Here is a 13,077-nt window from a genome sequence, read left to right as displayed (position 1 = left end):
AAGACTAGACTAGGTCACAGGGGCTCCCTCCCACGTCCTGTTCATTTGCTTGCTTTCTGAAGTTGGTTCGCAGTTTCTTAATGAATTTGGAATTTTTGTGTTTTGGTTCGCCAAGTTGGGTTTTCTCTCCTCTCGCTTCACCCATTCTTAGCCTTGGCCAGGAAAGGGCGGCAGTTGTCCGTCGCTCTTCCTCGCGCGTCCCGCATGTGGGGGCTAGGCAAGTGTGTGCGCTCGGGTCCACCCGCACGCAAGCACGCCTCGCCGAAACACCGTTGCCCCAGTGCTTCGGCTTTCTTAATCCTCGCGAGACACCCTCGATCGAGCTCGTGAGCATTCATGCCCTCTCTTGTTCGTGCCCCTCGGGCAGCGAGACGCGGTGCATTAAGCCACAGCTAAACCTGTGGCAGGGGGCTCGCGCAAGCAAGAATGAGATGCCCTGTTAAAGTTTTTTCTTTAAACAACTCTGCAACAGCTCTACAGCGCCTCCCAAGATCTATAGCGCCTCCCGAGATCAATGGCTCCCAAGTCATCAGGATGGGGGGCTCCACCAGGCATCAAGGGTCGTGCCCTCGCGAGGTGGGAAGCTACCGCGAGCATGTCAAGCTAGGTTACCGTACCCGTGCCCACTCAAAATACAAATATCACGGCACAGCATTAAGATAACTAGTCGTCAGCCCGTGCATTGCACGGGCTAGGGTGCTAATTGTTATGTTTTTATTGATCTGAACAAACAAATGCAACCACATTATATTTTGAGAACATGTCTTAGTACCTAACCATGCCATCATTTGGAAACAACTCCAACTTTTGCTCTAGATTGGAGTGAGACTTCTGTTTTACATAAGACAATATGTAACCAACGTACAGCAAGGGACATGTTTATTCCTGCCATTTAATGAAACTTGGTACATTTGTATAAGGAAAACTTTGATAAACAGTGTTGCTACATCTCCCGATTGGAAGAGATGGCTTTTCTACAGGTGTAAATATGGTAAAACTACCCCGTTTTATAACCTGAGTAAGAGTGCAGATTCTTTTATCGTACTCCCCACTATCTTACGGATAAATTGATGAGAAAATTGGATATTTGCCACTTTCAATACGTGGCTTCTTGAAATTGCCACTTTCAAGATGGGTTTCGCAATATTGCCACTTTGCTCGTCCGCTCCTTGATTACTATGCCACTTTCCTCCTTTCAGTGATTTTCTTTTTTCTTTTTCCATTTATAAGCACGGGAAAAGACCAAACTGCCTCTGATTCTATGTATACAAATATACTACGTACTGAGATCTGATTATCTGCATCTGGTATTCTTGTTCGAGCAGAGGAGAGAACGAACCACACAAGCACCTGCTGACGCCGCCTGCCCGGTCGCCGTCGTCGCTCGCTCGGCCCGACCGCTATCGCCGGTCGCTCTTGTGCCCGCGCGCCATAGCCGCTCAGTCCGGCCGCCTGCACGGCACTCGCGCCGCTCGTCCCGGTCTCGCCGCTCGGCTGATACTTGAGCCGTAGCGTCGAGCAGCTGACGGCGACGTCCTCGCCGCGGTCCAGCCGCTCTCTAATGGCGTCGCGCAGCGACTCCGGCCACGGGAGGAGGTCCTCGTCCGTGAGCGGGACGCCCCTGCTCATCTTCTCTGTTTTGTTCGACATGGGCAGGGAAGGGACACAGAAGTTCAGAGTTTGCTCTCAGGTGAAGAAGCTTCAGACATGGCACTGCAGGTAGTACCTTTGTTGGCGTGGGAGTGGTGGTCGTCCGCCTCGACAAAGCCGCAGCCCAGCGCGTCGGCGAGCATCGCCGCCACGGTCCTGCGGCAGAGAATTGGCATAAGAGCAGAGCAGAGGGCAGCTGCTGCTCCCCATATGTTGTCTTCTTCAGTGTTGAAGTTGAGAGAGCAAGCAATAAGAGAAGATGGGATGATTGCTGAAATTAGATCTTACGAGATTGTTCTGTTAGGATTCATACAAGATTGTTTTATGGCATTTAAAACCATGACGGTATATCACCAGATGTATGATATAGTACTATTTTTCAGTTCCCTGGGTTGCTTCGGTATCCATTTTCCTACCTGAATTTTCATCAGAATGCAAGATGTTCTCAACTGTCCTGAATTTGAGTCAGAATGCAAGACGTTCCCAAATGTGCTGCTGGTTATATGACTGTACCTGACATTCTCCCATTTTGTTTGAAGGATGTACTCTAGCTAAATGCTGGATATTTATATCCACACAGCACACCACAAATTTCTACAATATGAGTGTATTAACCAGACCACAATTTTGGAACAACCATACTTTAAACGACAAAAAATAAGCATAATCTGCTATATATCCACACAGTACGTCGACATGAGAAGAATAATAATGAGACATAAACTGGGCATAGTTTGTTGCATCTCACGACTCACTTAAATTTTGAGTTCCAAGCTCACTGAAATTGTGAGTTCATATCTCACATAAGCAACACACTGAGTAGAACTACTAGTGAGTTCACTTCTTCATAACAAGCATATTGAAAGTACTTGTTCACATATTACATAATGCCATCTCAAATAGATCATTCATCCAACTGGTAGCTTCCTCTTTGGAGTAATCTTCTTCGGTGGAGCTGCTGTTGGCATCCTCCTTGGGGTCATCTTCTTTGGTGGAGCTGCTGTTGGCATCCTCTCTGGGGTAGTTCTAGTGGTTCGTGAAGAACTACCCTCTCCCAACAAGATAGCAAGGCGGCTGCACACATATATATTATCACATTTAGATAAAGTATTTTTGTTCCCCATTTGGACATTGCTGAACATTTGCAGCTTACCTTCTAGTGACCATGCTTGGACTGTCCTGCAATATTTGTTCTCTAGTAGGTCTTTGTGGGGTGCTAGGTTCAGCTGGCCTAGCTTTTGTACTGTTCTTTCTAGGCTTCCTCTTCCTGCAATTCAACAAAAAAAATTATTTTTGGCATGATGTGATAATTTAAGCTTTGACTGAAAGAAAAACACTTGCCTTTTTTTGGTTCCATTGAGTGGACACTTGTAACTAGCTTGCCTATGACCCTTTTCGCCACATTTCTTGCAAGTCACTGGCCCTCTAATCATTTTCTTTCCCTTAGAATTGGTGGGAGCAGGCTATCATCCTTGGGAGCATCATTGGCACCTTTTTTCTTGTGGCCACCTTCAAGACATCCTTTGATCCTCAATTTCCTTTGTCTTCCTTTATTTCTTTTCGCAAGTGGTGCCCCCACAACAAATGGTAGCTCCACACGTGGCCATTGTGATTTATCTGTCATTGGCTCAATCTCTCTCCCATAAGCAGCCTTGAATCTGTCCACCGAGTAGTACTCATGCACAAATTGTTCAAGGTTTACTCTCTCTTGGGATGTCACAAAGGCCAAGACATGTTGACATGGCTTACCAGTGTGCTGCCATTCAAGACAAGTACACGTCTGCTGATTTAGCTTCACGACATGCCTTTCACAGTTCTTGCTATTATCCCACACCTCTGCACTCCAATTAGCAGATTCCACTACTTTTAAGTGCCCCAAACCTCTAGTATTTGCTCTCAACTGAACCATAATTGCCGGTAGTATCCGTCCAGGTGGTAGCCTTTCTCCAATCCTTCTCCTCTTCCTCCACAAAAGCATGATCATCTCTCTAATCTTATCAGCTAGTTCAGCAACAGGTAAATCCTTAATGTCTCGGATCCAGTTGTTAAAAACCTCTGCTACATTATTAGTGATATAGTCACACTTGATATCTGGATTGAAGACACACCTCATCCACTTCAGAGTGTGGTACTGACTCAACCATTTCCATACCTCATCTGATTGTTTAATGATTGCTGCCATATGTTCAGTGAACACATCTTCCCTATAAGCCCTTGCTGCAGGGTACATCCTTCCAAAGCCATGGAACCTTTTTGAAAAATTCTTCGTAAGATGGTAAAAACATTCCCTTTGTTCAGCATTGGGAAACACATTCTTCACCGCATTCTCCAAGCCTTTGCAAGCATCTGTGCACACTGCAAGCAGTGGAGGATCTCCTATTGCCATCTTAAGTTGATTCATAAACCATGTCCAATTGTCTTCTGTCTCAGATGCAATGAACCCAAAAGCAAGTGGATACATCCAATTGTGACCATCAACTGCCGTAGCTGAGGCTAAATGGCCATTCCACCTTCCATTCAATGCAGTAGAATCTATACTCAGATGTGGCCTACATCCTTCCAAAAAGCCATCAATGCATGGTTTAAGTGCACAAAAAAACCGATGAAAATACACATTACCATCTATTTCCAGTACTTCAATCTCCACAACACTTCCAGGTGACCTCTTCAGTACCTCAGCCTTCCATTTATATAACATCTCAAAACTCTCTTCCCATTTACCATAAACCTCTGCAAGAGCTTTTTCTTTCCCCCTCCAGACCGTGTCATATAGAATTGTGACTTTGTATTGTTCTTGCAACTTTTTCTGTAATTCTTTAGCACCCATATTAGGTGAACTCCTAAGGATACTCACAGCCTTGTTAGCTACCCAGTCTTGCGATGGCGTTATGGTCTTCACTCTGCTGCTTGAAACACAATCATGTTGATCAACTAAAATTGTGACCTGCACATATAGAATTTAAAAATGAAGGAAAGTTACATAGTAAATAGACATACACAGAGATACAAAAATTAAATAATGAATGGAGGTTATATAGTTAGCCATATTTCACCTTTACAGTACATTTATCATCCTGTAGGCTGCCAACAATCCTCCAAGGACAATCCTCACTTGACTTGCAGAACCCTCTAAATCTCTTTTTATCCGACTTCTCCGTGCCTATATCAAACTCCTCATTGATGGCAAATTGCCTCACTGCTAACCTAAATTCCTTCATTGATGGGTACATTGTGCCAAGGTCCATTTTTGGGTGGTCCTTATCATATGTAATCACTACCTCATTTGGTATGACATCACTAACAGGAATGGCAGCACCATCATTGTCACTGCCCTGCTCAACCATTCTACGACCCTTTGGTTCACTCTTACCTTTTTTCTCTTCTTCATCCTGCAAGCCCAAAATTTCACATAACTGATCCTCACTCAGTAGTTCAATTCTACCTTCTTCATCATGTGTCTCCACTATTTGCAAGTTATCCCAATCGACTTCTGAAATTGACGTTGCCTCAACCTGTAACGATGGATCCTCAGTACTGCTCCCCAACGCGACCTCTGGGTCATGCCTACTTGAAACAATTAAGAAAACATGAACACAAGTTTGGGTTAGCGGTCATAAACATGTCAAAAGTCACGATCAGATTTTTACAAAGCATATATGTAGCTGAACATAAATTCCTCCAGATTGTTTACTATTTCCCTTCTTCATTGATGCATGATGATTCGAAAATTCTACTATTTCAAAATTCTACTGCCTTTACAATTAGGATAACTTTTACCTCTCATTATGATTTCAGGAAGAAATAAGTCTTTCAAGGTTCGGCTCTGTTGAACTAGTGGTTGTGACGACTCTGCTCTTTCTACTTTAGTGAATACACATCACTTTCTTTTTTGCATTCTTACTATATCTAGTACTGCTCCCAGAATTAGATGACAGATAACAACGACCTTTCCCACCCTTTATTGATTTAGATATAGGCTATCAGAATTAGATGTAAACTGTGGATGTAGGCTATCGTTTCACCTAGCAGGGAGCAGTTTAGGAATCACGATTGTAGTTTCCACAGATTCCATACTCACATGATGCAGTGCTTTGTAAACGAGCCATGCAAGGAGAGATCAATCGCTACAGATTTTTGAACAGAACAGAGTAAGGCTCAATACGATACCGTCCAGAATCCATGAACGCGGCGACGAGAACGGCGGCACACGGCGTTGACGAGATCGGCGGCACGGGATGTCGAGAAGATCGGCGGCACGCGAGGTCTAAGCCATCTGCGGCACTCTGCCGTCAAGAAGAATCAGGGGCAACACAAACGATATTCTTGGCGGCCGATGCGCTGCTCTCGTATCAATTAGTATCAATTAGAACGTGGATACTACGTACGTGTATAGAATCAGGGGCAGTTTGGTCTTTTCCCCTGCTTATGAATGGAAAAGTAAAAAGGAAAATCACTAAAAGGAGGGAAGTGGTATGGTAATCAAGGAGCCAATGAGCAAAGTGGCAATTTTGCGAAGCCCATCTTGGAAGTGGCAATTTTGAGAAGCCACGTATTGAAAGTGGCAAATATCCAACTTTCTCTAAATTGATATAGTTCTTTGGTGATTTCCACAGAAAGAATGTTGTTAACACGCAGACGGATAAATTAATACTAAAATTTTACTAATTGGCTATATGTATGCTGGACATGCATGGAAAGGATTATCTTACCAAAGCTACACACTTGAAGTCGATTCACACACAAAAAAACACGAATGCAAACGCACACTTGAGGTCGTATCAGATTGCTTTCAAAATTATATTAGATGAACCATGGAAATTGCCACGTGGATTAGTTCAGAAGCAAATGGCTTTCCTTATCAAACAATGCCTTGATCATAAACAGCAGAATAACTTGTTCATTGTGGAACAGCACTGGCGCTCGCATCTGGCCCCGCAATTGCTCATGCCATGCCATTGCTCACTTGACACTGCATCGCTGCATCTTGACTCTTTTTCCGGCTGCTAAATCAATTATGCACTGGATTGTGTTGTCATGGGACATCTCCCCCAAAAACCTGCCATCTCCAGTCATCACGGTAGGATAGTAAGAATACAATGATAGAAGTGATGTAGCAATTGAACACCCATATAATCTGGATTCACATGCCCATCTAATTAATTAGCTATGCACAAAATAACCTTTTCTAGTGATTTCATGTGACATTCTCTCTTCTATCATTTATTTGTAATTGGTGATGAAAAAGAATGAGACATGTCGAATTGCTAGGGAAAAAGACTAAAATTAAAATAACAACATGCATAGGCAATTCCTAATAGAGCTCAAGCTCCATGGAGGCCTTAATTTGAAATTTTGAAAAAACTAATTTTTAGGTAAAAAAAACTACACACATACATATGGATGGTCTACTACTTGACTACAAAGTTTCTTGGTGAAATACTTTTTTATGCGAGCTACGCAAAAATGACGAAATCACATATTTCAAGCATATGTACTATTCACTATAAAACGACATGACTTCTTTTTGTACAGCTCACATCAAAAATTATTTCGTGATGATATTTCACACACATCTAGTCGACATTTTTGTGTATAGTACCTGTGTATTTAGTAGTTTCACGATAAGTACCTGTATTTATTTGCAGTTTTTCTAAAACATAAAAGGTTTTTTTTTATTAGCCCAAGAGCAAAAAATTCACTCTCCATGTATATATGTACATTGAGTTGTATATGCTTTTATGGTGAAACTAATGTGCCACAACTGCGTCCCGCATACTTCATGCGATATACTTCCTCCGTTTCTAAATATAAGTCTTTTTAGAGATTCCACTATAGAGACTACATTCGGATGTATATAGACGCCTTTTAAAGTATATGTTCACTCATTTTACTCCGTATGTAGTCTATAGTGTAATCTCTAAGACTTATATATAGGAACAGAGGGACTATAAGCAAGAAAAGAGATTCGGTGATAAATTGGAAGATATTTTCACCTCCTACCTGTATGCGCTTAGAAGAGAAAATGATTTAGGAAGGACGTAACACTGTCCAAAACCTAGCTTAGTCGTGAACCCGTGCATTCCCATGCGCTGGTGTTTGTGTTTGCTACAATATGTGCAACTTCTTGTCACGTAATACCACACAACAGTAGTGTAAGAACTGAGAAATAGGAATTGAAGAATTCATAGTGAAAACATTCGGTTGTAGAATTAAACAATGAGAACTGAACAGAAAATAATAGCCACGGAAGGGAAACCACAATATTCACTATTTTTAATCATGTCAATGATTTTCATTTGGGTTCGATCAGAATTTAGAATTCAAAAAAGAAGAGAAAATGTAGCAGTAAAACATATATATAATATAGGATTTTAAAAGTGTAGAGATTATAGTATAAGCATATGTGAAAATTACTACCCCACATAATAATAGGAAACACTAAATGGCCAAACTACTAATTGAATCTCAAATTACTACATGCAATCTTGGTGATGTAATAATCTTAATACATAACCAGCGCAGTTTGAATCCACATTACTTTGTACTTGTCTCTATGCATTTTCTTTTCAGATTATTACATAGCTTAATTCATGACAATTGATATACAAATAAGCTAACTAAATTTTCACATATAATCTAGGGCAATGCAACCTTTTTTGCGGCAAGAGCAAATACTTCTACACTGATTAGAGGAAAAATGTTTCAGTGTCTATTAAAGCCTTGAAGTCTATTAGAAATCAGGTCTGGTTGTGCAACTAACTTGGGTTCACAAATTAGTTCTGTCTGACTTGGTACGTCCTCGTATACCCAGAAATTGTTCCAAAATAATAAATAAATAAATATAGTAATATAATAAGTATATAAAATGTTTGGATTAGTAGCAGGTTGACATATATGCTTCCAAAGAGGTTGGAAATGGCATGTGCAAAGTATACAGTGAACCCTCTACTTAAATAGCTGTACAGCACGCATTACATGCATGCATAGCCAACATAAGCAGCACTCTGGGTCTGGACTTCAGACATGTGCAAGCATAGAAAGAAAAATTGGATATAGCATGGGGCATTGCACATAGACAAATTATGTTATGCATTGAACAAACATCATATTGGATCACAGTGGCTTGCGAGTTACCTGTAAGGATATTGATTAAGCACAACAATCAACAAAGCAAGAGTCATCAGCTGATAAACTGCTAGTTATGAATCTTTGCCTTTTGGAAAAAAAAAATCTTTGCCTTTTGGAAAAAAAAATCTTTGCCTGACACATCAGCGAGAAATTGCTTGACTTGGGACTACACAGAAGCACATCCAATTGGTATCAACATCCACAATCCCAGTGCTGTGAAGTGTAGCTATATCCTTTGGAACAGTTTTTTTTCTCCTTCTCTTTATATTGGCTGCAGGCCCAACAACCACATTAGATAGATTGATTGAGAAGAAAGATCAATTTCTATGTAATAAGACTTGAGCCGATATAAAGAATCAATCTGCATGGCCCCTCTTTTTGTTAAAAAACATGAATTAGATGAACGTATACAATTGGTAAAGAGAAAAATTAGTCGAAAATCATATGCATAGCGCTCTTCGTCTTTTTGACGTGACTCCTTTGAACCTGAACTTGATAGGCAGCACATTAGGCTGGATGATGGCGTTGACGACTCCATGTGCGGGTAGTACAGCAGGTCCACCTTATATGCTTGTTTTGTAGAGACATGGTTCTTTTCACTTTGAAAGTGGCTGGCACTGGGACGGAGAAGAAGATAGAGAGATCAGGGACAACGATGGGCACACATTGAATTTTTTGCCTATGTTTCTTGATGTCCAGAAATGGATGTTTCTTCTTCTCAGGTCTCAAATAACCCTTGAAAATGATCAGATTATTCCAATGGCTTCTTCTTGTTCTGCTTGCGCCCTTGAGAGTTGGGTCACCCTTCGCCTTTGACGACACATCTGTGTGTTTGACGGTCAGCTGTACCGTTGATGGTGCCGCAATGCGTCCAGTGAACCTCAATTTAGGACACGGTGGCCTAGGGCAGCCCACACGACTGCGTGTTGTGTGATTATCAATTTGACGGTAATGGCCTGTATTTTACACAATGAATTTATTTCCATGGGAATTGAGAGGAAGTGGAGATTAATGACTTCTTGAGAGGAAGAAACAACGGTAGATTTGGTTTTCATGGGGTAAAGAAATCCATGGACTTCTTGAGAGAAAGAGATCACGGTAGATTTAGTTTCCATGGAGAAAAGATAACCCATGGGAAGAGATAGTCAATGCAGTAGTACGTGGGAATTGTATGAGTTCTTTTTCCCCAAATTGTAAAGATGGAACTTGGGTTGTACCTTTTTGCCTTATATTTTATATTCAGGCAGATGCATCTTGATCTGATTTCGATACCCAGAATTCCAAAACCTTGATGTGATGATGGACTTCTTTTAGTCGCCCTTCACGACCACCTATGAATACACACTACAATGCATCTCGAACGCATCCAGGCATCTATGTAAACTGCTTTTTACAGCAAGGCCAGACTATTAAAATCATCAAGAACCTTGTACCAAGTAAAGCGTGGTCATCAAATACCAAGTAAAGAGTATTACCGAGAATTGTCTCCCTAGCTTTCCACCCAACTTGCAGCCTTTATCTCCCCTGCTTGGGTATCTAGGTAGACCCAAAATAATACAGCTTGGAATTCAGCGAGATGCATTGCATCCTTCAACCAAGGAAGAGCCGTTGCCATCCCATCTACATACTGGAAACAGCCAATAATCCACCATCTTCCTGAAAAAAAGAACAGCGAGGAATAGAGTGTGGAGATATAACGGGAAATACACATGAAGGTTGGCTTATCTGCTTGGAGGTTCACGACGACGGCCGGAGGAACTCGGTGTGGTTAAGATCTGGCGACAGAGGATGCTGGTCTGTGCAAGCTGAAGTCGAGGTGCCGACTGTAGGATTCGAAGTCGAGGCGCCGACCGATGGGAGAGAAGAGCCCCTGCGCAAGTCAGACGAACCACGCCGCTATGATTGGCTGGTCGGAGGAGGGCGGCATGAGGAACCACGCCACCATGGTTGGCTGGTCAGAGGAGGGGCGGCATGCCTCGCCTCCGCACGCCGGTTTCAATCCGTGCCCTACGCGAGGAACTCAGGGGTTGGAGGGGAGCTATGGGAGAGATGAGACCTTGGGGGTGGGGAGAGCCGGCGAGTTTGGGATGGTGGCAAGATCCGGCGTTCTAGGGAGGCGGAGAGCAGGGAGCCGGCGGCCGGCGCTCCGTTGTTGCTGGCGGCGGAGGCCTACGATGGCTGCTGCTAGGGTATTTTTTAGATGGATAAAGAATAGGCATGACAGAGAAGAAGGAGATTGCACGGATGGAAAATTAAACGAACCGTGTTTGCACTTGCCCGTGGCATTGTGGGCAATTTGTGTCACACTTTGAGGGTAAACTTTACATGTCCATACTTTCTTTTGTATTTTGTATGCCGATTAATCTACACCGTAATAACTTGGTCTCACCAGATGCACGGTTCTTAATTACTGACTAACGTGGTAATTTTTAGGGAGTCTCTAATTAGTATAGGTAGGTAGCTAGGTATAGATAAGCATAGCATAAGGGCATAACTGCCACAGTTCATTGCACATCCTAGCGTGGCACTCTACTTTTTTCAAATTGCAGAAGAAAGGAAAGGTTAAACAGAAGTGGCTCGCGAGGCCGTAGCGGGTCCTGAAGCCAAGCTCGGCAGCCCCAAGCTCAGTTCGGGCCCTCCTCCTGCTTCACCGCGGCGCGACGGCGAGACGATCCGCCGCCTTCCTCGATGAGAGCTCGGCGGCGCGGAGGTTGGTCGTAGCCGCCGCTGCTGGAGCTCTCGCTCGAAGAAGAGCCGCTGCTGCTGGAGGAAGTATGGATGTCGTCAAGGCCAAGCTCACCCTCGTCGCCGACGCGGCCGATGTCAAGGCCAAGCTCAACACCGACGTTGTCGTCTTCTAGGCAACACCCTGCGCAGCGGCCGTCTTCCCTGAACACCCTCACGAAGAGGGTCGCAAGGCCGTCGTACTTGAAGTGGAGGGTGCACCTCCCGCTCAGGCCTCGCGCGCGGGCAAACGTCGTCCAGCCGCGGGCCAAGACCACGCTACCTACAGCAGTGACCTCAATCCCAACCCACGAGGCCCTGCTGCAGCAGTAGTCAGCCTGCAGCCAGAGGCCATCGAGCCCCGAGGCCGGCAGCTCACCGGTGAAGAAGCATGGAGCCGGAGCAAGGTGTCGGGGGGCTTCTCCGACCACACGACAAACTCCAGGAACGCGACCATCAAGGGGAAGCGCGGTCGAGGAGGACGGGCGACCATGGCGCGCCTCCTCTTATCGCATGGACTGCCCCATGGCCGGTAGCCCCAGCCACGAGAAGAAGCACCACCGCAGACGCCAAGGGAGACGCCAGCTCCCGGAGAAGCGCGCCAGTGCCCCCTGGAGGTCGCCGCCGGTCGGGGTCGCAGCATGCTTGCGAGGACGGCTGCGGTCCCTCTTGGGCGGTGGCGAAGCTGGCCCCTCCTTAGGGGCCTCCCCTTTTCTCAGCGGCCGTGAACCTCCTCGCTGGCGCCATGAGCTTCACAACTACGACAAGTGGAGAAGAAGAAGGGACGAGCAGCAAGAAGATGAAGATAGAGATGAGCGAGGAGGGCTCTGCCCCTCCCCCCTCATTTATAGCCGGAGGGAGGCCAACCGCCGGCCTCCATGATCCCGCGCAATGATGTTTTCTCTGTTGGAAATATGCCCTAGAGGCAATAATAAAAGGATTATTATTATATTTCCTTGTTCATGATAATTATATTTTATTCATGCTATAATTGTATTATCCGGAAATCGTAATACACGTGTGAATACTTAGACCAAATACGTCCCTAGTAAGCCTCTAGTTGACTAGCTCGTTGGTCAATAGATAGTCATGGTTTCCTGACTATGGACATTAGATGTCATTGACAACGGAATCACATCATTAGGAGAATGATGTGATGGACAAGACTCAATCCTAAGCATAGCACAAGATCGTGTAGTTCGTTTTGCTAGAGCTTTTCCAATGTCAAGTATCTCTTCCTTAGACCATGAGATCGTGTAACTCCCGAATACCGTAGGAGTACTTTGGGTGTACCAAACGTCACAACGTAACTGGGTGACTATAAAGGTGCACTACAGGTATCTCCGAAAGTGTCTGTTGGGTTGACACGGATCGAGACTGGGATTTGTCACTCCGTATGACGGAGAGGTATCTCTGGGCCCACTCGGTAATGCATCATCATAATGAGCTCAAAGTGACCAAGTGTTTGGTCATGGGATCATGCATTACGGTATGAGTAAAGTGACTTGCCGGTAACGAGACTAAACGAGGTATTGGGATACCAACGATCGAGTCTCGGGCATGTAACGTACCGAT

At 44.2% G+C, this 13,077-nt stretch overlaps 2 protein-coding genes across 17 annotated transcripts; both read right to left on the bottom strand.

Moving 5' to 3' along the window:
• Window positions 1–1,176: 1,176 nt before the first annotated feature.
• Window positions 1,177–1,662, bottom strand: LOC123157791 (uncharacterized). The gene has a single exon (XM_044575993.1). The coding sequence runs from the start codon at window positions 1,648–1,650 to the stop codon at window positions 1,177–1,179; it is 474 nt and encodes a 157-aa protein (XP_044431928.1). The 5' UTR covers window positions 1,651–1,662.
• A 700-nt stretch (window positions 1,663–2,362) lies between these two features.
• On the bottom strand, window positions 2,363–11,020 carry LOC123155825 (uncharacterized). 16 transcript variants are annotated; one of them, XM_044573962.1, is made up of 7 exons: window positions 10,254–11,020; window positions 9,996–10,161; window positions 5,818–9,734; window positions 4,704–5,214; window positions 2,992–4,594; window positions 2,804–2,917; window positions 2,363–2,724 (listed from the first exon to the last, which is right to left on the bottom strand). In XM_044573962.1, exons 3-5 carry the CDS (start codon window positions 5,829–5,831, stop codon window positions 3,080–3,082), a joined length of 2,040 nt encoding a protein of 679 aa, XP_044429897.1. In that variant the 5' UTR covers window positions 5,832–9,734; window positions 9,996–10,161; window positions 10,254–11,020; the 3' UTR covers window positions 2,363–2,724; window positions 2,804–2,917; window positions 2,992–3,079. The 16 variants fall into 16 exon arrangements, with proteins under 16 accessions (XP_044429897.1, XP_044429898.1, XP_044429905.1 ...); XM_044573963.1 differs by having other exon boundaries at window positions 5,818–9,049; XM_044573970.1 differs by lacking the exon at window positions 9,996–10,161 and having other exon boundaries at window positions 5,818–6,713; window positions 7,651–7,755.
• Between the last annotated feature and the right edge of the window lie 2,057 nt (window positions 11,021–13,077).

The sequence above is a fragment of the Triticum aestivum genome, chromosome 7B (genome assembly GCF_018294505.1).
Source record: "Triticum aestivum cultivar Chinese Spring chromosome 7B, IWGSC CS RefSeq v2.1, whole genome shotgun sequence".
In the NCBI taxonomy this organism is placed as follows: domain Eukaryota; kingdom Viridiplantae; phylum Streptophyta; class Magnoliopsida; order Poales; family Poaceae; genus Triticum; species Triticum aestivum.
Note: the sequence above shows the minus strand (reverse complement) of the source record. Positions and strands in the feature narration are given on the sequence as shown.

Bases quoted from the DNA above. Each gene is read 5' to 3' on its own strand.
- LOC123155825 (XM_044573961.1), bottom strand. The intron at 4,595-4,703 runs GTGAAATATGGC...CTATATGTGCAG, and splicing joins ATGATAAATGTACTGTAAAG to GTCACAATTTTAGTTGATCA.
- LOC123157791 (XM_044575993.1), bottom strand. From the start codon at position 1,650: ATGTCGAACAAAACAGAGAAGATGAGCAGGGGCGTCCCGCTCACGGAC.